Source organism: the organism of the source record quoted next, unplaced genomic scaffold (assembly GCF_019419815.1).
Source record: "Pyrus x bretschneideri cultivar Hongxiangsu unplaced genomic scaffold, Pyrus_bretschneideri_v1 Contig85, whole genome shotgun sequence".
NCBI lineage: Eukaryota > Viridiplantae > Streptophyta > Magnoliopsida > Rosales > Rosaceae > Pyrus > Pyrus x bretschneideri.
Genome location: NW_025999826.1, coordinates 1047421 through 1070641, shown reverse-complemented (window position 1 = coordinate 1070641; position 23221 = coordinate 1047421). Strand labels below are relative to the sequence as shown.

The 23221-nt window shown below is 36.4% G+C and overlaps 3 protein-coding genes across 3 annotated transcripts; all 3 read right to left on the bottom strand.

The window, feature by feature from the left end:
- Positions 1-5211: 5211 nt before the first annotated feature.
- Positions 5212-6113, bottom strand: LOC125473409 (cysteine-rich repeat secretory protein 38-like). Its single transcript, XM_048576170.1, has one exon. The coding sequence runs from the start codon at positions 6097-6099 to the stop codon at positions 5371-5373; it is 729 nt and encodes a 242-aa protein (XP_048432127.1). The 5' UTR covers positions 6100-6113; the 3' UTR covers positions 5212-5370.
- Positions 6114-11445: 5332 nt separating this feature from the next.
- LOC125473383 (cysteine-rich repeat secretory protein 38-like) lies at positions 11446-12300 on the bottom strand. The gene has a single exon (XM_048576106.1). The coding sequence runs from the start codon at positions 12274-12276 to the stop codon at positions 11545-11547; it is 732 nt and encodes a 243-aa protein (XP_048432063.1). The 5' UTR covers positions 12277-12300; the 3' UTR covers positions 11446-11544.
- Positions 12301-16765: 4465 nt separating this feature from the next.
- LOC125473410 (cysteine-rich repeat secretory protein 38-like) lies at positions 16766-17670 on the bottom strand. The gene has a single exon (XM_048576171.1). It carries the CDS (start codon positions 17651-17653, stop codon positions 16925-16927), a length of 729 nt encoding a protein of 242 aa, XP_048432128.1. The 5' UTR covers positions 17654-17670; the 3' UTR covers positions 16766-16924.
- Between the last annotated feature and the right edge of the window lie 5551 nt (positions 17671-23221).

Sequence of the window (23221 nt, the reverse complement as noted above, 5' to 3'; positions counted from 1 at the left end):
TCATGGTTCAAAATTGATTGGCAAATTAAAGTAATAGTTTGGAACTCTGCTCCCTTTCCTAATAATAATAAATTTTTTTTTTGAAAAAAAAAAAAAGTTAAAGCAAATAATAGTTGAATTGAGAAAATATATATATAGGTTGGGTAGCTCTATGCACGATTCAGCTCGGCACAGTATGGGAGGCGAACAAAAATCAAATTCAAAAACAAAAATTAGTACGATTTGGTTCGCAATCATGGGGTGTGCCGAACTTATACCCAACCTTATAGGTTTAGTATGAAACTATTCTGTTTCTATTTTGGGCTTTAGCTAAAAGCCCACTCTTTAATTTTGTTTTGTGAAAAAAATAGCCCCAATTTTTATTTTTTGGGCCAAGGAATATTGATGCTCCAAGACCTCGGCGGTAAAACACTACGCGTTGTCCACCTTGTAATCGTCTTTACCACAAGTGGTGCGAGCGGGACCCCTCTTCCTCGCACTCAATCGCAATCCGTGATTGGCACTAGGAGAACTAACAGCGAGAGGCTACTATACACCTGTAGGATCCCAGCTTGATGTTACTCCTGTTGATTTGCCTACTCAAGCACCTACTAGAAAGAGAATGCTGTTGGCCGCACCTGGCGTAAGAAATAAAATAAATAAATACTAGACACCATGATCAGCATAGTTATTATCACATAACGTTACACCAATCATCACTGCATATTAATACCATTTTTGCTTTTGCATTGTAGGTGTTGGTGGTTTTATCCCAAACTCGATGAAACACCAGTACGCGGGGCATGTTGGTTGGTTAAGTAGACCAATCGTACTGTTTGTATTGTGCAAGTACAGATCAAGATCGTTATAGGCTTGTACATAGGTGAGCGATATATAAGGTCGTTCATAGATTGTTGACACATGATGTAAGGGCTATTGTTCACCAACATTGCCCAATAAACAAGGCATATTGGCAAAAAAAATGTCTGACGAGTCAAAGTCAGACCTCATCTCAGAGATTACTGTAAGTAGAATTAATTAATAATCTTTGATTGAGACATATACATTGTAGTAATCTCTATAGCAACCTGAATTTTACTTTACAAACAGCATGTATTCTTTTTTAACTTTCTTTTAAGTTTTGGTCTGCATTTTGTTGAAATAAAAATCACAACCTTTGTTTTTGTGAATTTTAACTTGGACACCAAAATTGGACAACATTATGATTATGTTGACTGACTTATGTCTAGACGGTACATTGAGTTTAAATATGAGTTACATGCATACTTTTAAGAGTGGGCATCACCTGATGAGGCATGGCCAATAGATGAACTCAAGACTTGGGGAACTTGGAGTGGGAGTTTTTATATGAACATTTTCAGTCAGAGAAGTTTATGGTATTCTTTTAGTTGGTTCATACCTGCAAAGCATTTGGTCTTCATTTTTTGTCAAGTATATGTGCACTAGCTAAGAAACTGTTATTTTGTTGCGAAATGTAGAAGCAATCTGATGCTAACAGGAAAAATCGAGCCCAAAATAAGTATGAGTGTCACGCTGGTTCGTGCCCACTTGCCTACATAATGGAGGAGTAGGAGTATACACAGGTTAAGTAATGAATGTTTTGGTGCTATGTTGTTTGTAGCAAATTAAAATTTCGCATATTTGCTTTTGGTTTGTTGGATAATGATTTTGACTCAATATAAGGGTTGTGGTATTTAAGAATCTGGTTGCTAGCATGATCCATTTCTATGTATGTACAATTTTTCTCATTTGTATTTGATTTTATAGACTGATCATTACTATATTTGAAGCTAACAGGCAGGTTCGCATTCCCTAAGATTGATACTTTTAACGTTGCTTATGCTGAGAAGAGCAAAAACTGGACCAATAAGACTGCCAAGTCCAAATTTATAAGTCTGAAGTTGATTCTGTTTTAGTGTTGTATAATAAATAAAGCTGTAAATTTCGGACGAAGTTCTAATCTATGCCCTTTGTTTTAAGGATGATATGGTTGCTAGGAAATAGGATTATCTTAATGAATTGGCTAAGGATTATCCAGAGGATACTCCATTAGATGACATAGCAGTAACTGATACAGATGTTGGTCTTCATATACTTAATGATGTACTGGTGTTAAGCCCAGTAGGCAGATATGTGGTTTAGGTGATGACCGAGTTCGTGAGCTTGGTGGATTGACTTCTCGATCGTCAATTAGAGCGCGTTAGTTGGAGGAGGAGTTGGTAGAGGAAAGAGTTGCTTGACAGGTAGCTGATGCACCAAGCTCCACGGTGCATCAAAATCCTCCTCCAACGGTTGAGCAGCTCTTTCCTCTGCAAGCTCCTCCTCCAACTCACAGGCTCTAAGTGACGTCCGAGAAGTCGATCCACCAAACCCATGAACTCGGCCATCACCCAAACCGCGTATCTACCTACTGGGTTTAACACCCAGTACACAGTTAAGGATATGAAGACAAAATCTTTATCAAGTACTGCTATGTCATCTAATGGAGTATTCTCAGGATAATCCTTTGTAAATTCATTAAGACAATCCTCTTTCCTAACAAGCGTCTCATCCTTTAAAAGAAGGGAGTTTTAAAGAAAAGTCCACGGTATTGTTCACTTTAACGAAAAACCACATTTTTACATTAAAAAGTCAAACTTGATACTATTCATTTTACCTTTTATTTTGTCTTTATCGTTAAAACTCAAAATTTTCACTCTTTTCATTAGTTTTCATTTAAAAGAAAACAAGAAAGGCATAGAGTAGAACTTTGTCCGAAATTTACAGCTTAATTATTAAACAACACTAAAGCATTAATTCCATTTTAGACTTACAAATTTGGACTTGGCTGTCTCATTGGTCCAGTTTTTGTTCTTCAAGGCATGAGTATTCTCAAAAGTATAATCTCATGAAACTAGGAACCTTCTGCCATTTATTAATTTATCTTCAAAAATAGTAAAATATACATAATAAGATCAAATACAATGCCAGAATTAGATAGCCATAGAAATAGATCATGCTAGCAACCAGATTCTTAAATACCACAACCCTTATATTGAGTCAAAATCATTATCCCACAAACCAAAAACAGATATGCCAAATTTTAATTTGCTACAAACAACATAGCACTAAAACATTCATTGCTTAACATGTGCATACTCCTGACTATGTAGGCAAGTCGGTGGAACCTGCGTGATACTCATAGTTTTTTTGGGCTCGATTTATCTTGGTGGCTCAGCTCCAGCGGTTTAGGCAGAAATTAAAACCGGGAACCTTCTACCATTTATTAATTTATCTTCAAAAATAGTAATGATATACATAATAAGATCAAATACAATGCTAGAAATTAGATAGCCATAGAAATGGATCATGCTAGCGACCAAATTCTTAAATACCACAACCCTTATATTGAGTCAAAATCATTATCCCACAAACCAAAAACAGATATGCCAAATTTTAATTTGCTACAAACAACATAGCACTAAAACATTCATTACTTAACATGTGTATACTCCTCACTATGTAGGCAAGTGGGCGGAACCTGCATGACACTCATAGTTTTTTTGGGCTTGATTTACCTTGGTGGCTCGGTTCCAGCGGTTTAGGCAGTTGGCCTAATTTTTTGTGCTTTCAAATTCCTAATATCAATTCCTATAATCTGGCAACATTTTGAGTATAATGTACGCACAATCTATGTAGAATTTAAAATTCGTAAAACATAAAGTTGGTTCATGCATTATGGTGAAGGTTCACGCAGTGAAGGCTGAAAAAATATTAAGATAAATATCGTTATTTTGGAAGAAGTTGGATTATGTGATGGTATTGATGAACTGGTTTGTAGGAGTTCCTCCTCCGGATTTCGAATGTCCATCTTCAAAGCTTGTATGTTATAATTAAAGAGCTTGCTGATAATGTGTTGTGGCCTATAATTAACTGAGGCAAAAAGAGGGTGCGGCATAGAGAGAAAGAGAGATGGAGAATTGGATTGAGGAATTCTGTGTGTTATTTCTCATTCCTTGTGCCTTTATTTATAGTAAACCAAGGAGGATTCCTTGCCTTACAATTAATACAATCCTAAAGGAAAAAGTTCTTCTAGTATTCTAAATATAATCTACTAATGATTTGCACAATACGCAGGCAGTGGCGGATCCATGATTTTAATATAGGGTGGTCCTAACTCCTCAAACCCCGAATCAGACCATGATACCAAATCCACTATTTTTTTTTCCTCGTGCAACCATGGCAGCAAGGAGAGAAAGGTGGTGCGAGTCGTGATCTGTGAGTGGGTAGGTGCAGACGTCATTCTATGGCAAAGAGAGGGTTGGATTATGAGTGGGCAAGGCTGGGTTCGACGGAAGATGTTTTGGTGGAGGGGAGGGCTTAGCGGAGGAGAGGCTTTTGTAGACGGGATTTGCAGCAGACAACAAAGTAGGCTTAGGAGGAGAGAGTGGCTGTTTGGTTATGGGTGCAATGTTAGAGTTGGTTGTTTGGTTATAGATTTAGAGAGAGTTTTGGTTGACATGTGTCTTTTATTTATTGGTGGTCAGTAAAACAACACAGCGACTAGTAAGTGTCTAAATATTGTCTTTTTTTTAATGGTTTGGCTCAAAACGGTCTCGTTTTGGCCAAGTCATTTGAAAGAAAAAGTCATCTTCTTTCTCCTTCTGTTTTGCAGAAGGTGCTCGGCAACCATGGCTGCTCTGTTCCTCCGCCATAGCCCAGATTTGGGTGTTCCTTGGAGGTCTTCATAGCCACTTTTCTAAGCCTTTGGGTGGTCCTGGGACCACCTTAGTCTCTTAATAGATCCGTCCATGTACGCAGGTACTAAAAGTATATTCATAACAAGTACTTAATTGTTCTCCATAAGGTAAGTATTTATAAGAGAACAAGATACAAGACTTGTTCAAAACCGTAAATAAATCGATCGTAATTGTACAAGCAACCACATATTTACATAGACAAGAAAACCTATATATTAGGCTGTAGTCACCACTCCCCATCACCTTATCTTGTGATGAGTTGTGAATACCACCTTTTTTCCTTGAATTATGGCAGCTGATTGTGCCGAGAAGATTGAGGTGTGTTGTCCCGCATTCCATGCCTTCCCTCACTCAATTCCAATCTCATATATATGTCTTGTAATCTTGTAAAGATCTCATATGAAATATAAATCAGCGTATTCCCACTCAATGCTAACTTCGAAGATAAATACAATCTCATAAAACTACTCAATACCATAATGCTTTTCTTTTATAACACAAACACAATCAGTAAACACAGATCCATATCCTTGGACAAATTTGTCAAGAGAGACATTCAAATATCATCTGAACATCATTTATTAGCAAGCATAACAAGACGTCGGTCACATTGTACTGAATAATTATACTCTTAAGTATTGACAATGGGATACAGTTCATACCCAACATTACAGCTCCCACCTACAACACGCCCACCTCGTTTTGCATCGCAGCAGTTTGGGAGTTCGCTTATTGCACTATCAAGACACTTTTTACAATCAACGCCAGAGAGGTCCCTCGTGCATTGAGCAATGCCATAAAGGGTTGTGAATGTATCGAGTTTTACCTCACCAGTAGCATAAAGCTTTTGATTAGCTTCAGAAGCTTCATTAGATAACCCACTTAACAACTCTTTAACTTTCTCATTGAATAGTGTCCCATTCTCTACTTCTTGGACGTTCCACATATAGAACCTGTTCCTGCTATCAATTTGCCCAAAAAAGCTTACATCTGAGTACTTTAAAAGGCAGTGATCGTACCAAATTATGGCTCCTTTACGATAAGGGCAGCGGTCTCGAAGCTCTTTGCTTGCGTCAACCACGCAAGTATTGCAATCTTTGCTTGAGACATCACCGCGGCAAAGGGCCAAGCCATTCACTTGGTTTTTAGCTTGGCCAGTTGAACCAATGCCAAAGCCAGTAGGAGGAACTTTGGTGTATAAAAGATGGAACAATGAGTTCAAGTTGGCACCATATGGACTATCAGCAGTGTAGTTTTCTGGGCTGAAACAAAAATGGTTAAGTGGGGAGGCACCACTTGCAGAATGGTGTAAAAGGCAAAGCACTAAGAGACCCAGAGGGATTGATTTGAAGAAGAACATGTTGGATTTATGAGATATATCAAAGAACGCAGTCGGTATATATACATATATAAGAAGCTTCTAAGATATTGGTTCTGACTGGAGACGAAATTGTTGACTTTTTTTTTTTTTATGAGTTTCTAAGATATTGATTGTATTGAACGTCGTCAAAAGTCTCACCAGCCAATATAATAAACTTGACATTACTTATGGGATATTGACGTAGTCCTGGAGAAATTAAACTTCCACGAATGATGTTGAAAGACGAATTCAAGCTAGCCACGGATGTTATTATTAAAAGTAAAATGTCTAAAGCATCACACATTTTCCAGGCACTATACTGGTCGCTCTTTGGAACTTACATATGGATTGTTAATTGTCTGTCTGGTGCTACTTTCCAGTGGAAGATTAGGTCAAGTTTTGCTCCTCTGGATCAAGCTCATGATTATGCTTAATGCGCTGAGGAGTTCTAGACAAATTACCTCAATATTTTTAGGATAGTGCTATTCACACACCTTTTTATACCTCTAGAGCACACTCTTGTTAATCTTTGTCCATTGATCTTCTTGAATTTATTCATCCGACGACCGAATGTTAGATCCCACATCGCCAAGGGAAGAAGATCCTCTATGCCTTATATGTACATGCCCACCTCCATATAGCAAGAGATCTTTTGGGAGCTCACTAGCTTCGAGTTTCATCGGAATTCCGAAGTTAAGCAAGTTCGCGCGAGAGCAATCCCAGGATGGGTGACCTACTGGGAAGTTCTCGTGTGAGTTCCCAGAAACAAAACAGTGAGGGTGTGGTCGGGGTCCAAAGCGAACAATATCGTGCTACGGTAGAGTAGAGCCTGGGTCGGGATGTGACACTAAAATTGAGAAGAGTGTGGGTGAGAGGTAAAAATAGGTGTGTAGATAGCACCACCTATTCGTACCGTCCTTTTTTTTTTTTTTTTTGGTTTTTGGACAATCTATTAGTACTTAAAATTTATTATTATTATTGCCACTTAGTACTACGGTCTAGTGATATTTTTGTTCGCTTAGTGATATTCTTCTTCACTTGTAAATGAGAGGTCTTAGGTTTAATTCTCACCAAAGACGAAGTTGAACCACATTATTATGGGAAGCTTATCGTAAGGCTTAACCCACTTCCCCACCCCTTTAGTGTAGATACTATAGTGTTCAAAAACATTATTATTATTATATATGGGTAAAGATCGGGAGGCACATATTTGGACACACTTTATTAGAGTCAACGTCATAATGTATTTCAATGATCCATCTGTCTATCTTCTAGCCTTGTAGGTCCTTATGACCCATTATAAATACGAGTAAACTGCTAAATTGGTCAATGAATTATTACTCGAGTCTCAATTAAGTCCCTAGCTAGTTTTTTTTTTTTTTTGGATAAACGAATCATTTATTAAAGACTGAAACCTTTGGTACAACCAGTTGCTCGAGTGTCAAATCTAAGGGGGGTCAAAGCCTCAGGGGGCAACAAAAGTTCCAAAAGTGAGGGTTATCAATAGAAAGGCCGACATGCGCAATAGCTTCAACGACAAAGTTTGCTTCTTTAAAAATATGATGCCCGGAAATCTCAACGAATTCAGTTGCAGTCCCCATAATGTCACTAATGATCTGGTGGATACGCCAATGGGGCTTCCACACTCCACGTGCGAGCTGAATGATAAGCAACGAGTCCCTTTCCACCCATAACCTCTAGACACCCTTTCGCTTGGCCAGCATCAGCCCTTCTTTTAGAGCAGTAGTCTCAGCCACATTGATAGTGGTTTCACCCAGACACAAAGCTCCAGCAACAATAGGAGTCCCCTCGTGGTTTCGCAGAACAAAAGCCGCAGCACCCCTGCCTGCAGAAACAGAGACATCGAAATTTAACTTAACATATTCTGTCAGAAAAAGTAGTCCTTTTGAACTAATTAAAACGTGCCAATTAATTTCAGTACTATAATATTTGAAGCTACTCTATCAAATAATTCCCATTCCTTTTAAGTCACTTGACTTAACGTGACACCCTTTCGAGGATAGTAGTACTGTCCTTTTCTCTCCATAAACCCTTAATGTTGCATGGATGTAACGAATCGAGCTATCAATTTACCATTCAAAGTTAAAACCATACCTAGATTTTTTTTCAACAAAAAAAGGTCATACTTTTTGTTTTTAGAATAAGAAAAAGGTTATACATTAAACTAAATAGAAAATGTTCAATCTACCCTTTAGAATGTACCACATACAAGTCACGTGACTTAATGTGATGAAAAATTGCATATATATAATAGTTTTGAAACTTATAATAAGGATATATTAGTAGTTCTTAATGATTTTAAGAACTTATTTTTCCATAAAAATACTTTGGAGACTAAAATTGTGAAGTCCAAATATGTTAGCAAATGAAATAAATTGTCTTGGATTTTTTTTTCGTAGGAAATGAAATCAATTTTCCGTAACAATATCACATGATGTCACAAATGTTTCGTTATATAATATGAGCTTGCAATGACTTATATTTAAAGTTAATAAAAGGAATAGCTTCGTAGTAGAGTTCTCGTTTTACTATAATAAAATATGGAACAAGGGAAGGACAATTGTAAGACTATATGTATTCATCTTATATTATATATTTCATTATTTTTTTCCCTTTTGCTCCAGAATATGAGTGTATTTTGAGCGAATTGTTAGGCAAGCTTGCAGTATTATGGTCAAAATGAATTAATTAAAAGTGGTGGGATGTATATGGTGGAATTAGTGGGATGTATGGTTACCAGAATCAATACCGTTATCTAGTAGTGCAAATCAAACGTGACCTCAGGGTGTGGCTCATATTGTTCTAGAAATAGATGACGCGCACGTTTGGTTATTCTATTTATTTTTGTTTTTTACGAGAAAAGTAAGATGTTCATTTGGAAGAAAGAAAACGTACAAAGTGAGGACAATGTGCTTACATTAGTCTCGATAAAAATCTTGTTAGGAATTTTAACCTGGTCGAAGGAAAAAAAAAAAAAAAAACGTACCGTACAAATAAACTAAGAGTTAACTATCCTCACAACCAAATTTAAACGGATACAATTAATAGGAGGCATCTCCAAGTAGTACATCCTATTCCCGCACCAACAAGTTTATGGGCAACACCAAATCCTGAACACAACCTATTCCCGCATGAACAAGTCTATGGGCAACTTGGGTAGCCTGTCTTTTAACATGATCAGCTGTATATGAGAAAAAACCTTTAATCAATTCCCGAGCATCATTAATTATGGGGCCAAGCGGAGAGCAATCCTCTCCGTGCCCGTTAAGCGCAGCTATGATGATCACCATGTCTCCTTCCTTCACACATCGTTGTCCACTCAACCCAATCCACTGAGCAAAAACTGCAGCGCTTCTTGCTGCGCTCACCACCACCTCCAGCTACAATTTGTTTGGATGGATATTTAATATTGGGTTCAAGGCAATTGAAGGCCCGTACAAAAATAAGAAAGGAAGTGGGCTGGGACAGGTGGCAGCCCAAGATAAATTTAAGACCATTTCTAGCAACTAATAGGCATCATGCCTATGTGAGAAGTGACAAACAATAGAGGGCAGCTCATCCTAAAAAATAAAAAAAAGTACTTTTCCATAGCATGACTAGGTAATTTATAAGCAGGTGATGACTTACCATGCTTTGGAAGTCATCATCAAAATGGAAGACTTGGACAATCGAGCTAGTAAAGTTAATAAAAGTGACAAGGAACACAAGCAAAAACTCTCTCTCAACCAATGAATCAAGCAACACTCAATTCTGCATTCAACAGCAAAAACCAGAAAGCTTTAGTTTATTCACCCATTTTCCCTTTCTTTAGTCGCACGTCCACTATAGAAAGCTATCTTTTTTCAGTTTTTAGAAACTCTGCTACCATTTCTTTATCGTTGTATCGAATCCCTTTAAGTAAACCTTGTTTATATTTTCATTTTCCAAGACTCCAATATCTATAAAATACAAGGATAAGTGTTTGCTAGAAAACAAACCTTGCCTGCCGAGGTTATAATCATGCCCGAATCTCCTTTATTTATACTTACATAAAGTAGATTTGTTGTTTATACATCTTTCATTAGATCCTATGTCATTTTAACTACTTTTGTATTAGTTTTATCCATGATTAATCCTGTCAACTAATAACTCTTGTTTCCTTGTTGTCGGCCTAAATTGATAACTAAGGAAATAACTTGAATGATCTTGATTTCCTTCATAAATGAACATATGGTATTATAAATAAAAAGTCCTTGATCTAAAGGCAAGAAAAGAACTTAATACAAACTTAACTCATCTATGAACAATCTTGATAAACCAAGGAGGACTTGTGGTGCAAGTAAACAATGGACTAAAACAACCAATAAAACAATCTGTTAAATAAAAAGAACAGTGGCACGCTTAGACTTATATTAACTTTGATTGTGAGCCTCAAGGCCTAACAAAAGCCCTGCAAAGGCATCATTCAAACTAATAACAAACTTATATTGTAGAAGACCAAGCAACAAATCTTGCCTGACAGGCAAGATAAGGGGAGTTATGCAAGGGACAAATCTATCCCGAACACAAGATGCCGCCAAGCATTGACGTGCGAATGCGGCAACAAAAGCTCCTTCCCAGTTTCTCACAATCACCCCCACTCCACCGCAGTTTGGTTGTTTTGTTCAAACAAATTCACTGTACATTACCATATGTTACCCAAAAAAAAAAATCACTATTACCATCATATATACACTCTACATGCATGATGCGTCAATAATTCTGTAGAAAATGATTATACAAGAAACATAAAATTTTGAGTTGCTACAATAGATCAGCTCAAGAATTCAGTTAAAAAAAAAATTATAATTTCATTAATCTGCAGAAAATGATTATACAAGAAACATAAAATTTTGAGTTGCTACTATAAATCAGCTCAAGAAATTTGTAAAACAGTTTATATTTCATAGAATAAGATGGCAAAATAATAAGACAACTGAGACTGAGACAAGGAGTAAATATGTTCAATTAATATATATTGAAAATTTAGCAATTTGATGTATTCTATATTAGGGTATTTTTAGTATTTTGTACATTAGGATTTTGTTGGGAGGATAAGAATGCTTTCTTGTTTGTTTAGGATTGGATCATTATAAACATGTCTTGTAACTCAGTTGATTGGAATAAAGTATGGTAAGATGTAATCTTTTTGAGTAATGTATACTTTTTGATGATTATATAGTGTTCTTATTTCTTTGCAGTCAATAAAATAATAGTCCAAGTTTGTAATCTATTTTTTTTCTTCTGGTTCTTTAATTTGTTTAACATTCCCCATATTACATTTAAAAGAAAAAAAAACATTCCCCATATCAGAACTTCATTTATTTGTAAGGTATTAATACATGAATAAGTTGATTACATTATAAAAATAAATAGAAAAGACTTCATATTTATAACAATTATGATCTAAGTACCAACAATGGGATATAGTTCAAAACCAACATTGCAACTCCCACCAACAACACGACCACCTCGTTTTGCACCACAACAATTAGGCAGTTCGCTTATTGCACCATCAAGGCACTTCTTACAACTAACGCCAGAGAGGTCCCTCGTGCATTGAGCAATACCATACAACGTTGTGATTGTATCGAGTTGTAGCTTACCGGTAGCATATAGCTTTGGATTAACATCAGAAGCTTCATTAGATAACTCGCTTAACAACTCTTGAACTTTCTCATTGAATAGTGTTCCATTCTGATCTACTTCTTGGACGTTCGACATAGAGAACCTATTCGCATAATCAATCTGTCCAAAGAAGCTCACATCCGAGTACTTTAAGAGGCAGTGATCGTACCAAATAACTGCTCCTTTGCTATAAGCACACCGTTGAAGGAGCTCTTTACTGGCGTCAACCACGCAAGTATTGCAGTTTTTTTCTGAGACATCACCACGGCATAGAGCCATGCCGTGGACTTGGTTTTGGCCATGGCCAGTCGAATCAAGGGCAAAGCCAGTTGGATGAACTTTGGTGTATAAAAGATTGAAGAGTAAGTTTAAGTTAGCACCATAGGGACTATTGGCAGTGTAGTTTTCAGCGCTGAAACAAGAATGGGAAAGTGGGGAAGCACCAATGGCTGAATTGTGGTAGAGACATAGGACTAAGAGACCCAGAGGGATTGATTTGGAGATGAACATGTTGGATTATGAGACTCAATTGCTGGGTTTTAATTGTTCTATCCAAGAACGCACTCCATATACGTATATATAGAAAGTTTCTAAATTATACCGCGAGAGTTGAAAGTCTTACCGGCACAATATAATAAGCCTTGAAATTAATCACGTACTTATGGGACTCGTTCTTAAGAGAAAGTTCCCACAAATGATTGAAAGACGCATTCAAGGTAGCACCAAGGAAAGAAAAACTAAATTAATGTCTAAAATATCACATTTTTATGCATTCTACTAGGTGATCATTGGACGTCATATATTTCAGTTGAGGACTAGGTCGCGTTGCACGCTACAGAAAAGGAAAATATATGGCTATATATATGATTCTAGACAAAGTTGATTTTAATACTATTTTTACTTTTTGTTTACTTTGACCTGTCTACTTGTTAAATCATATTCAGTAAATGGAAAACTAGATTTAGTCCTTAAAAATAATTACTTTTAGATAAATACAATGAGTAAGATTAAAAACTAATTTTAGTCATTTGACTCCTGTCAAAATCATTTATAATCCACATCATATTTAGTTTCTTCAATGTAACTTTACTATGTTTTGTCTTCCTATATTATCCCTAAATATTGCTATTAAATGGTTTCTGTTGTGGCTTATTTTATCTGACAAGGAAGAGAGAGAGGCGTGCCAGTAGAGAGAATTAGAGTGAGATATGTGTTTGTAGGGTTGTATAGAGGATGCTTTATTCCCTCTACGGAGTGCCTTTATTTATAGTAAAAGGGAGGGAAGAATCTTTCTCCTCTATGAAATACATGTCCTAATAGGGAAGAATAACTAGTATCAAATCTAATATAGGATTTACACAATCACACTTTAACACAATGCTTATAACACTCCCCCTTGAGTGTATATACTCAAGTAGATTCGGCATCATGTAGAGTTGAGAAAGTCGACTCGTCGACACTGGTTCTGGGAACATGCTAGTCTCAAACAAAAGAAGGAACCTACATAAACTAAGTTTCACAAAAAACCCAATGGCTATGGTAAAACCCAAGTAGGGACAAAACCCATAGTCCAAGAAAAAGTGCGTGAGAAAATGCAAAGTCAAATGAAACGTCTACGGGAAGTCATCAAGGATATGATCAACCCAAGGTGGGTGCCTTATCAAAACCTCATTAGGTAACAAAAACCCAAAGGGAAAATTGCTCCTAATCATAGGGAAAAAGATGACAGTAAGATCAAGCAAGTATACTTCAGGATACTCCCTCTGAGTTTAACATAATTCAAAAGAGAACTAAAAGTTTATGCATACCTATTCATTAAACAAGCTGCTGAAACGTCACCTTCGGTAGTGATTTGGTGAAGAGGTCTGCTAGGTTGCCTTGTGAATGGATTTGCGTGACTTCAATCTTCTGATGCTCTTGCTGTTGATGTGAGAAGAAGAACTTCAGTCGAATATGCTTGATGTTATCTCCTTTGATGTAACACTTTTTGAGTTGTTCGATGCATGTTGCGTTATCTTCATAGATCGTCATGGGGACGTCAACGACGAGGTAAAGATCACAAGAGCCTTGAATATGGCCCATAACTACTCTCAGCCAGAACCATTCCCAAGTAGCTTCTTGTAAGGCAAGTATTTCAGCATGGTTAGACGAAGTGGCAACTAAGGTCTGTTTAGTTGACCTCCAAGATATTGCGGTGCCTCCAACGGTAAAGACATAACCCATTTGAGAGCCGCCTTGTGCGGGTCAAATAAGTAACCTGTATCGGCATAACCAATAAGGCGGGAATCGACTTGAGAACCAAGGGGGGTTGTGGCATCACTCGAGGATCCATAAGGATAGATTAGGCCTAGATCTATAGTACCCTTAAGGTAACAGAAGATGTCTTTTACACCAGTGACAGTGAATGAGATGTCGTGCATTCGTGCATTACTATAGTACCCTACCTATGCATTCGTGCATTACTAGTGTCTTTAACACTAGATCCATAGTACCCTTAAGGATCCATAATGCATGTCGTGCATTACTATATCTTACCAAAACATTAAGAGTGAATGAGATGTCAAGTCTAGTGCATTGAGCTAAGTACAATAAAATGCCTATCACACTTAGACAAGAAACTTCGGGTTCCAAAATCTCTTCTGCATCCTCCTCCGAATGGTTGGCAAGCGTTTTCTTGCCACACAGTTCGGAAACTTGATACCGGATAAGAACAAAGCACATTGTACATAAACAGCAGCAAGGCCGGTCCTAGCAGTTGAATGGCTTCTGCTTTGATTAAAATAATTGCTCTACATAATACGTTAAGCATATAAAACGGACCAGGAGGAAGATGCTATTATAGTATTTTTCCAGTATATGACCAAGAACCTAAAACCCATAATCACCCAAAAGAATTTTTTTCCGTATGGGGTTTAGGTTCTTTTCTTGGTTGCCAAGCAACAGACTTTGAGGGATGGTGAAAAAGTCAAACAACAGATTTTGAATGAAGCAAAGTGATACAGAATCATTTATTCATAAGGATACAATTATAATTACAATCCAATTAGCTCCAGATTAGGTTTTTAAAATGAAAGGCAGTTCATCTTGTGTCTGCATAAAAATCATCAAGGACGATTCGAACTATGAGCGGCATCCTAAATACATGCAAACCATCTTCCGAAATCAGATTTCCGAAGGAGAATCTTCCTTGAATTCTTAATAGGGAACCAAAAGTAACCTTAAACTCCAGCTACTTTACAGAGTTGAATGACAAAATTGATGGCTTAACTCTCACAGACACACCTACAGGCGTTATAACATGAGCATTGTAGATAGAATTAACTGGACCTACATTTGTGACCGTTCTTGATACTGTTGTGCTCTACTTCAGCTCATGAATGGTGATAGAAGGAAGATTAAGGTTATTAATGAAGTTGGTTCATTTTCGGGATGTGATCTTAGCCTTACAGCTTAATTATTAAACAACATTAAAACACTAAAGCATTAATTCCATTTTAGACTTACAAATTTGGACTTGGCTGTCTCATTGGTCCAGTTTTTGTTCTTCAAGGCATAAGCAATCTCAAAAGTATCAATCTCATGAAACTGGGAACTTCTGCCATTTATTAATTTATCTTCAAAAATAGTAATGATATACATAATAAGATCAAATACAATGCCAGAAATTAGATAGCCATAGAAATGGATCATGCTAGCAACCAGATTCTTAAATACCACAACCCTTATATTGAGTCAAAATCATTATCCCACAAACCAAAAACAGATATGCCAAATTTTAATTTACTACAAACAACATAGCACTAAAACACTCATTACTTAACATGTGTATACTCCTCACTATGTAGGCAAGTGGGCGGAACTAGCGTGACACTCATAGGTTTTTTGGGCTCGATTTATCTTGGTGCCTCGGCTCTAGCGGTTCAGGCAGTTGGCCTAATCTTTTTTTTTTTTTTTTTTTCAAATTCCTAATATTAATTCCCATAATTTGGCAATATTTTGAGTATAATGTATGCACAATTTATGTAGAATTTAAAATTTGTAAAATATAAAGTTGGTTCATGCATTATGGTGGAAGTTCACGCAGTCAAGGTTGAAAAAATATTAAGATAAACATCGTTATTTTGGAAGAAGCTGGATTACGTGATGGTATTGATGAACTGGTTTGTAGGAGTTACTCCTCCGGATTTCGAATTTCCATCTTCAAAGCTTGTATCACATTCAACACAAGAAAAATAAATTGAATCAATAAAAGTATATGAATTCAATAAAACAAAAATTAAATCAAATAATAATAATTGAAATGTAATACTCTCATGATTGAAGATGAACAAATTCTCTGTAGCGCAGCATCAAGAGCATGCTGATAATGTGTTGTGACCTATAATTAACTGAGGCAAAAAGAGGGTGTGGCATAGAGAGAAAGAGAGATGAAGAATTGGATTGAGGAATTTTGTGTGTTATTTCTCATTCCTTGTGCCTTTATTTATAGTAAACCAAGGAGGTTTCCTTGCCTTGCAATTAATACAATCCTAAAGAAAAAAGTTCTTCTAGTATCCTAAATATAATATACTAATGATTTACACAATACGCAGGTACTAAAAGTATATTCATTAACAGGTACTTAATTATTCTCCATAAGGTAAGCACTTATAAGGGAACAAGATTCAAGACTTATTCAAAACCGTAAATAAATCAATCGTAATTGTACAAGCAACCACATCTTTACATAGACAAGAAAACCTAGATATTAGGTTGTGGTCACCACTCCCCATCACCTTATCTTGTGATGAGTTGTGAATACCACCTTTTTTACTTGAACAGCTGATTGTGCCGAGAAGATTGAGATGTGTTGTCCCGCATTCCATGCCTTCCCTCACTCAATTCCAATCTCATTTATATGTCTTGTAATCTTGTAAAGATCTCATGATGAAATATAAATCAGCATATTCCCACTCAATACTAACTTCGAAAATAAATACAATCTCATAAAACTACTCAATACCATAATACTTTTCTTTTATAACACAAACACAATCAGTACACACAGATCCATATCCTTGGATAAATTTATCAAGAGAGACATTCAAATATCATCTGAACATCATTTATTAGCAAGCATAACAAGACGTTGATCACATTGTACAGAATAATTATACTCTTAAGTATTGACAATGGGATACAGTTCATATCGAACATTACAGCTCCCACCTACAACACGCCCACCTCGTTTTGCATCGCAGCAGTTTGGGAGTTCACTTATTGCACTGTCAAGACACTTTTTACAATCAACCCCAGAGAGGTCCCTCGTGCATTGAGCAATGCCATAAAGGGTTCTGAATGTATCGAGTTGTACCTCACCAGTAGCATAAAGCTTTTGATTAGCTTCAGAAGCTTCATTAGATAACCCACTTAACAACTCTTTAACTTTCATATTGAATAGTGTCCCATTCTCCACTTCTTGGACGTTCCACATATAGAACCTGTTCCTGCTATCAATTTGCCCAAAAAACCTCACATCTGAGTACTTTAAAAGGCAGTGATCGTACCAAATTATGGCTCCTTTACGATAAGGGCAGCGCTCACGAAGCTCTTTGCTTGCGTCAACCACACAAGTTTTGCAATCTTCGCTTGAGACATCACCACGGCAAAGGGCCAAGCCATTCACTTGGTTTTTAGCTTTGCCAGTTGAACCAAGGCCAAAACCAGTAGGAGGAACTTTGGTGTATAAAAGATGGAACAATGAGTTCAAGTTGGCACCATATGGACTATCAGCAGTGTAGTTTGCTGGGCTGAAACAAAAATGGTAAAGTGGGGAGGCACCAATTGCAGAATGGTGTAAAAGGCAAAGCACTAAGAGACCCAGCGGGATTGATTTGAAGAAGAACATGTTGGATTTATGAGATATATCAAAGAACGCAGTCGGTATATATAGACATATAAGAAGCTTCTAATATATTGGTTGTGACTGAAGGCGAAATTGTTGACATTTTTTTTTCTTTAATAGGTTTCTAAGATATTGATTGTGACTGGAGTTGAAATTGTTTACTTTTTTAACCTCGTCAAAAGCACTATACTGGTCGATCTTTGGAACTTACATATGGTTTGTGAATTGTCTGTCTGGTGCTACTTTTCAGTGGAAGATTAGGTCAAGTTTTGCTCCTTTGGATCAAGCTCGTGATTAGGCTTAATGCGCTGAGGAGTTCTAGACAAACTACCTCAATATTTTTATGATATAGTTATTCAGACACCATTTTACCCCAGCACACTTCAGTTAATTTTTATCCATTTTTTTTTTTTGGACAATCTATTAGTACTTAAAATTTATTATTATTATTGTCACTTAGAACTACGGTGTAGTGATATTTCTCTTCACTTAATGATATTCTTCTTTACTTGTAAATGAGAGGTCTTAGGTTCAATTCTCGCGAAAGGTGAAGTTGAACCACATTATTATGGGAAGCTTATCGTAAGGCTTAACCCACTTCTCCACCCCTTTAGCGTAGATACTATAGTGTTCAAAAAAAAATATTATTATTATTATTATATATGGGTAAAGATTGGGAGACACATATTTGGACACACTTTATTAGAATCAACGCCATAATGTATTTCAACGATCCATCTACGTATCTTCTAGCCTTCTAGGTCCTTATGACCCATTATAAATATAAGTAAACTGCTAAATTGGTCATTGAATTATTACTCGAGTGTCAATTACGTCCCTAGCTAGTTTTTTTTTTTTTTTTTTTTTTTTAATAAACGAATCATTTATTAAAGACTGAAACCTCTAGTACAACCAGTTGCCCGAGTGTCAAATCTAAGGGGGGTCAAAGCCTTAGGGGGCAACAAAAGTTCCAAAAGTGAGGATTATCAATAAAAAGGCCGACATGCGCAATAGCTTCAGCAGCAAAGTTTGCTTCTTTAAAAATATGATGCTCGGAAATCTCAACGAATTCAGTTGCAGTCCCCATAATGTCAGTAATGATCTGGTGGGTATGCCAACGGGGCTTCCCCACTCCACGTGCGAGCTGAATGATAAGCAACGAGTCCCCTTCCACCCATAACCTCTGGACACCCTTTCGCTTGGCCAGCATCAGCCCTTCTTTTAGAGCAGTAGTCTCAGCCACATTGATAGTGGTTCCACCCAGACACAAAGCTCCAGCACCAATAGGAGTCCCCTCATGGTTTCACAGAACAAAAGCCGCAGCACCCCTGCCTGCGGAAATAGAGCCATCGAAATTTAACTTAACATATTCTGTCAGAAAAAAAAGTAGTCCTTTTGAACTAATTAAAACCTGCCAATTAATTTCAGTACTATAATAGTTGAAGCTACTCTATCAAATAATTCCCATTCATTTAAGTCACTTGACTTAACGGGACACCCTTTAGAGGATGGTAGTATTCTCCTTTTCTTCCCATAAACCCTTAATGTTGCATGCATGTAACGAATCTAGTTATCAATTTACCATTCAAAGTTAAAACCATACATTGTTTTTTTCAACAAAAAAAGGTCATACTTTTTTTTTTTTGAGAATAAGAAAAAGGTTATACATTAAACTAAATAGAAAATGTTAAATCTACCCTTCAAAATGTATCACATACAAGTCACGTGACTTAATGTGATGAAAAAATGCATATATATAATAGTTTGAAATCTTATAATAAGGATATATTAGTAGTTCTTAATGATTTTAAGAACTTATTTTTCCATAAAAATACTTTAGAGACTAAAATTGTGAAGTCGAAATATGTTAGCAAATGAAATAAATGTTCTTGGATTTTTTTTTTGGTAGGAAATGAAATCAATTTTCCGTAACAATATCACGTGATGTCACAAATGTTTCGTTGTATAATACGACCGTGCAATGACTTATATTTAAAGTTAATAAAAAGGAATAGCTTCGTTCTCGTTTTACTATAATAAAATATGGAACAAAGGCCGGACAATTGTAAGAATATATGTATTCATCTTATATTATATATTTCATTATTTTCCTCCTTTTTGGTCCAGAATATGAGTGTATTTTGAGCGAATTGTTAGGCAAGCTTGCAGTATTATGGTCAAAATGAATTAATTAAAAGTGGTGGGATGTATATGGTGGAATTAGTGGGATGTATAGTTACCAGAATCAATACCGTTATCTAGTAGAGCAAATCAAACGTGACCTCAGGGTGTGGCTCATATTGTTCCAGAAATAGATGACGCGCACGTTTGGTTATTCTATTTATTTTTGTTTTTTACGAGAAAAGTAAGATGTTCATTTGGAAGAAAGAAAACGTACAAAGTGAGGACAATGTGCTTACATTAGTCTCGATAAAAATCTTGTTAAGAATTTTAACCTAGTCGAAGGAAAAAAAAAAAAAAAAGTACCGTACAAATAAACTAAGAGTTAACTATCCTCACAACCAAATTTAAATGGATACAATTAATAGGAGGCATCTCCAAGTAGTACATCCTATTCCCGCACCAACAAGTCTATGGGCAACACCAAATCCTGAACACAACTTATTCCCGCATGAACAAGTCTATGGGCAACACCAAATCCTGAACACAACCTATTCCCGCATGAACAAGTCTATGGGCAACTTGGGTAGCCTGTCTTTTAACATGATCAGCTGTATATGAGAAAAAACCTTTAATCAATTCCCGAGCATCATTAATTATAGGGCCAAGCGGAGAGCAAACCTCTCCGTGCCCGTTCAGTGCAGCTATGATGATCACCATGTCTCCTTCCATCACACATCGTTGTCCACTCAACCCAATCCATTGAGCAAAAACTGCAGCGCTTCTTGCTACACTCACCTCCAACTCCAGCGTAGAATTTGTTTGGGTGGATATTTAATATTGGGTTCAAGACAATTGAAGGTCCAGATGTACAAAAATAAGAAAGGAAGTGGGCTGGGACAGATAGCAGCCCAAAATGTATTTAAAACCATTTCTAGCAACTAATAGGCATCATGTCTACGTGAGAAGTGACAAGCAATAGAGAGCAGCTCACCCTAAATAAATAAATAAAAAAGTATTTTTCCATGGCATAGGTAGGTAATTAATAAGCAGATGATGACTTACCATGCTTTGGAAGTCATCATCAAAAGGGAAGACTTGGACAATCGGGCTAGTAAAGTCTATAAAAGTGAGAAGGAACACAAGCAAAAACTCTCTCAACCAATGAATCAAGCAACACTCAATTCTGCATTCAACAACAAAAACCAGAAAGTTTTAGTTTATTCACCCATTTTCCCTTTCTTTAGTCGCACGTCCATTATAGAAAGCTATCTTTTGTCAGTTTTTAGAAGCTCTGCTACCATTTCTTTATCGTAGTATCGAATCCCTTTAAGTAAACCTTGTTTATATTTTCATTTTCCCAGACTCCAATATATGTAAAATACAAGGAGAAGTGTTTGCTAGAAAATAAACCTTGCCCGCCAAGGTTGTAATCATGCCCGAATCTCCTTTATTTGTACTTACATAAAGTGGATCTGTTGTTTATACATCTTTCATTAGATCCTATGTCATTAACTGCTTTCAAAAGTGAATTCCAAGTGTTTATACATCTTTCAAAGTTGATTTCTGCATTCAAAAGTGGATTCTAACTGTTTATTTCCTTACTTTGCTTACTATTGCTTTAAGAACTTTTGTTTATCCTTACCTTTCTTTGTTAACCAATACCCTAGCCCCGTTACAACCCTTTAACTTCTATCTTGATTGTTATGTGTTTCAATATGTGGAGTTTCAAATTGGTTTGAGTATATGGTATCCCTGGTTTTCGCATCTAAGTAGTGGCATTCCATTCATGAGATCATATACCTGTACATGTTAATAATTCCGGAAAGTGCCTTCTTTGATTATACATATGTGAGTGCTAGTCTACATGTTTACATCAATCTTCTCACATATACCCAGTGCAAGGAGTGTAGTTAGAAAATCTATGTGAAAATAGAGAGTATATCCAGTGAGGAATTGAGGGAATTCTCTAAGGCATGTTACTACATTCAAAATGTTGTTTTAATTGATTAAATGCGAGCTAGTGAGTGGTGACTACGATTAAGTATATGCTCAAGGGTAAAGAGAACTAAAAGCTAAGTGTGGGGGAATTTGATAGAAGCATATTTATGTGACTTAGTTAGCTTGTTTTCTTGCATTTACATAGTTAGTTTCCATTTATTATAGTGTTTTAAGCTATTTTCGTGTGTTTGTAGGTCTTAATGGCAAAGTTGGCAAGAAAGTGCATTTTGGAGCCATTTGGAGCAGTTTTGGGCTTGGAATGGATAGCTTGCATATAGAGCAAGGTGGATGGATGAATTTGAAGTCAAATGAGGCTAGGAACATGCTACAAATTTGGAGAAACAAGTTCAAGACAAAGAAGATAAGGAAAGAGCAAGAAACATAGAACATTATCCAAACAACTTTATCTTATCCAACCTTATCTTATCTTATCCTAACTTAATTTTGTTCCACCTTAATTCTAGCTGCAAAGAGGACTTAATTTCAGATTAATTCACCTAAATATCAGGTTCTAGAAGCTCTATCTTTCTCCTACATTGGTGCCGCACCCTTTAGCCCTTGTTCTTCTAGAAACCTGCCATAATACCTTTTCTAGAAGGCCTAAATCATTGCTGTAGGTTCCTAACCTTTTCCCACATGATTTCTACCAAACCCTAATCTGATTTTCCCTAGGGTTTGCTGTGCATCACATACATATATATATATATATATATTTAAGTTTGTGCCGCACCCATCCCATCCATCCATTCACTCATTCATTCATTCAGCAATCAAACACCATAATTCACACCACAAACACCTAAATCACCCTAGTGCCGCAAGCAAGGAAGGAAGGAGAGGATGACTTGTGCTGTGCTTACCACCATCCAAGGGAGTGCTGTGCCTGCCATTGGAGTGTGGAATGCTTCTGGGTTCTTTCTATCCTTAGTTTTAGTTCAATGTTTATTTTAATTTGGTTTTCAATTATGATGAACATGAGGAACTAATTTCTTTATAGTTGGAGGTCAATTTGATGTCATGATTATATGTTCTATTTGAATTGATTACATCCAGTTATTGTTTCTTGAGTCTTGAATGTGATTTACTTATCTGAGTTATCAAAACTTGTTTATGTATGTTGATTGAGGGTCCACATTTAATTTGCATGCATGAATTTGATGCTAGAGTATAAGGGAGTTTCACCTAATTGTTATGAACTTATATTCACAAGTAGTGGAAGTCACTAGCCATGATTGCATTAAGTAAATCCTTGGTATGAGTATCATGCTTTTCATAGTTACAAGTGCATCGTCAATGCTTATGGCTTTCAAAGAACTTAATGACCCTTGATATGTCTTTCTATCATGTTTTTCATAGTTAGGGAACTTGATAAGGATAATTTGGTTGTGATGCGTATCCCATCAAATTCAATGAGTTAAGGAAAATCTGAAAGTTAATTTATGTTTTTCA

Coding starts and splice junctions, on each gene's coding strand:
- LOC125473410 (XM_048576171.1), bottom strand. CDS start 17,653: ATGTTCTTCTTCAAATCAATCCCGCTGGGTCTCTTAGTGCTTTGCCTT.
- LOC125473409 (XM_048576170.1), bottom strand. CDS start 6,099: ATGTTCTTCTTCAAATCAATCCCTCTGGGTCTCTTAGTGCTTTGCCTT.
- LOC125473383 (XM_048576106.1), bottom strand. CDS start 12,276: ATGTTCATCTCCAAATCAATCCCTCTGGGTCTCTTAGTCCTATGTCTC.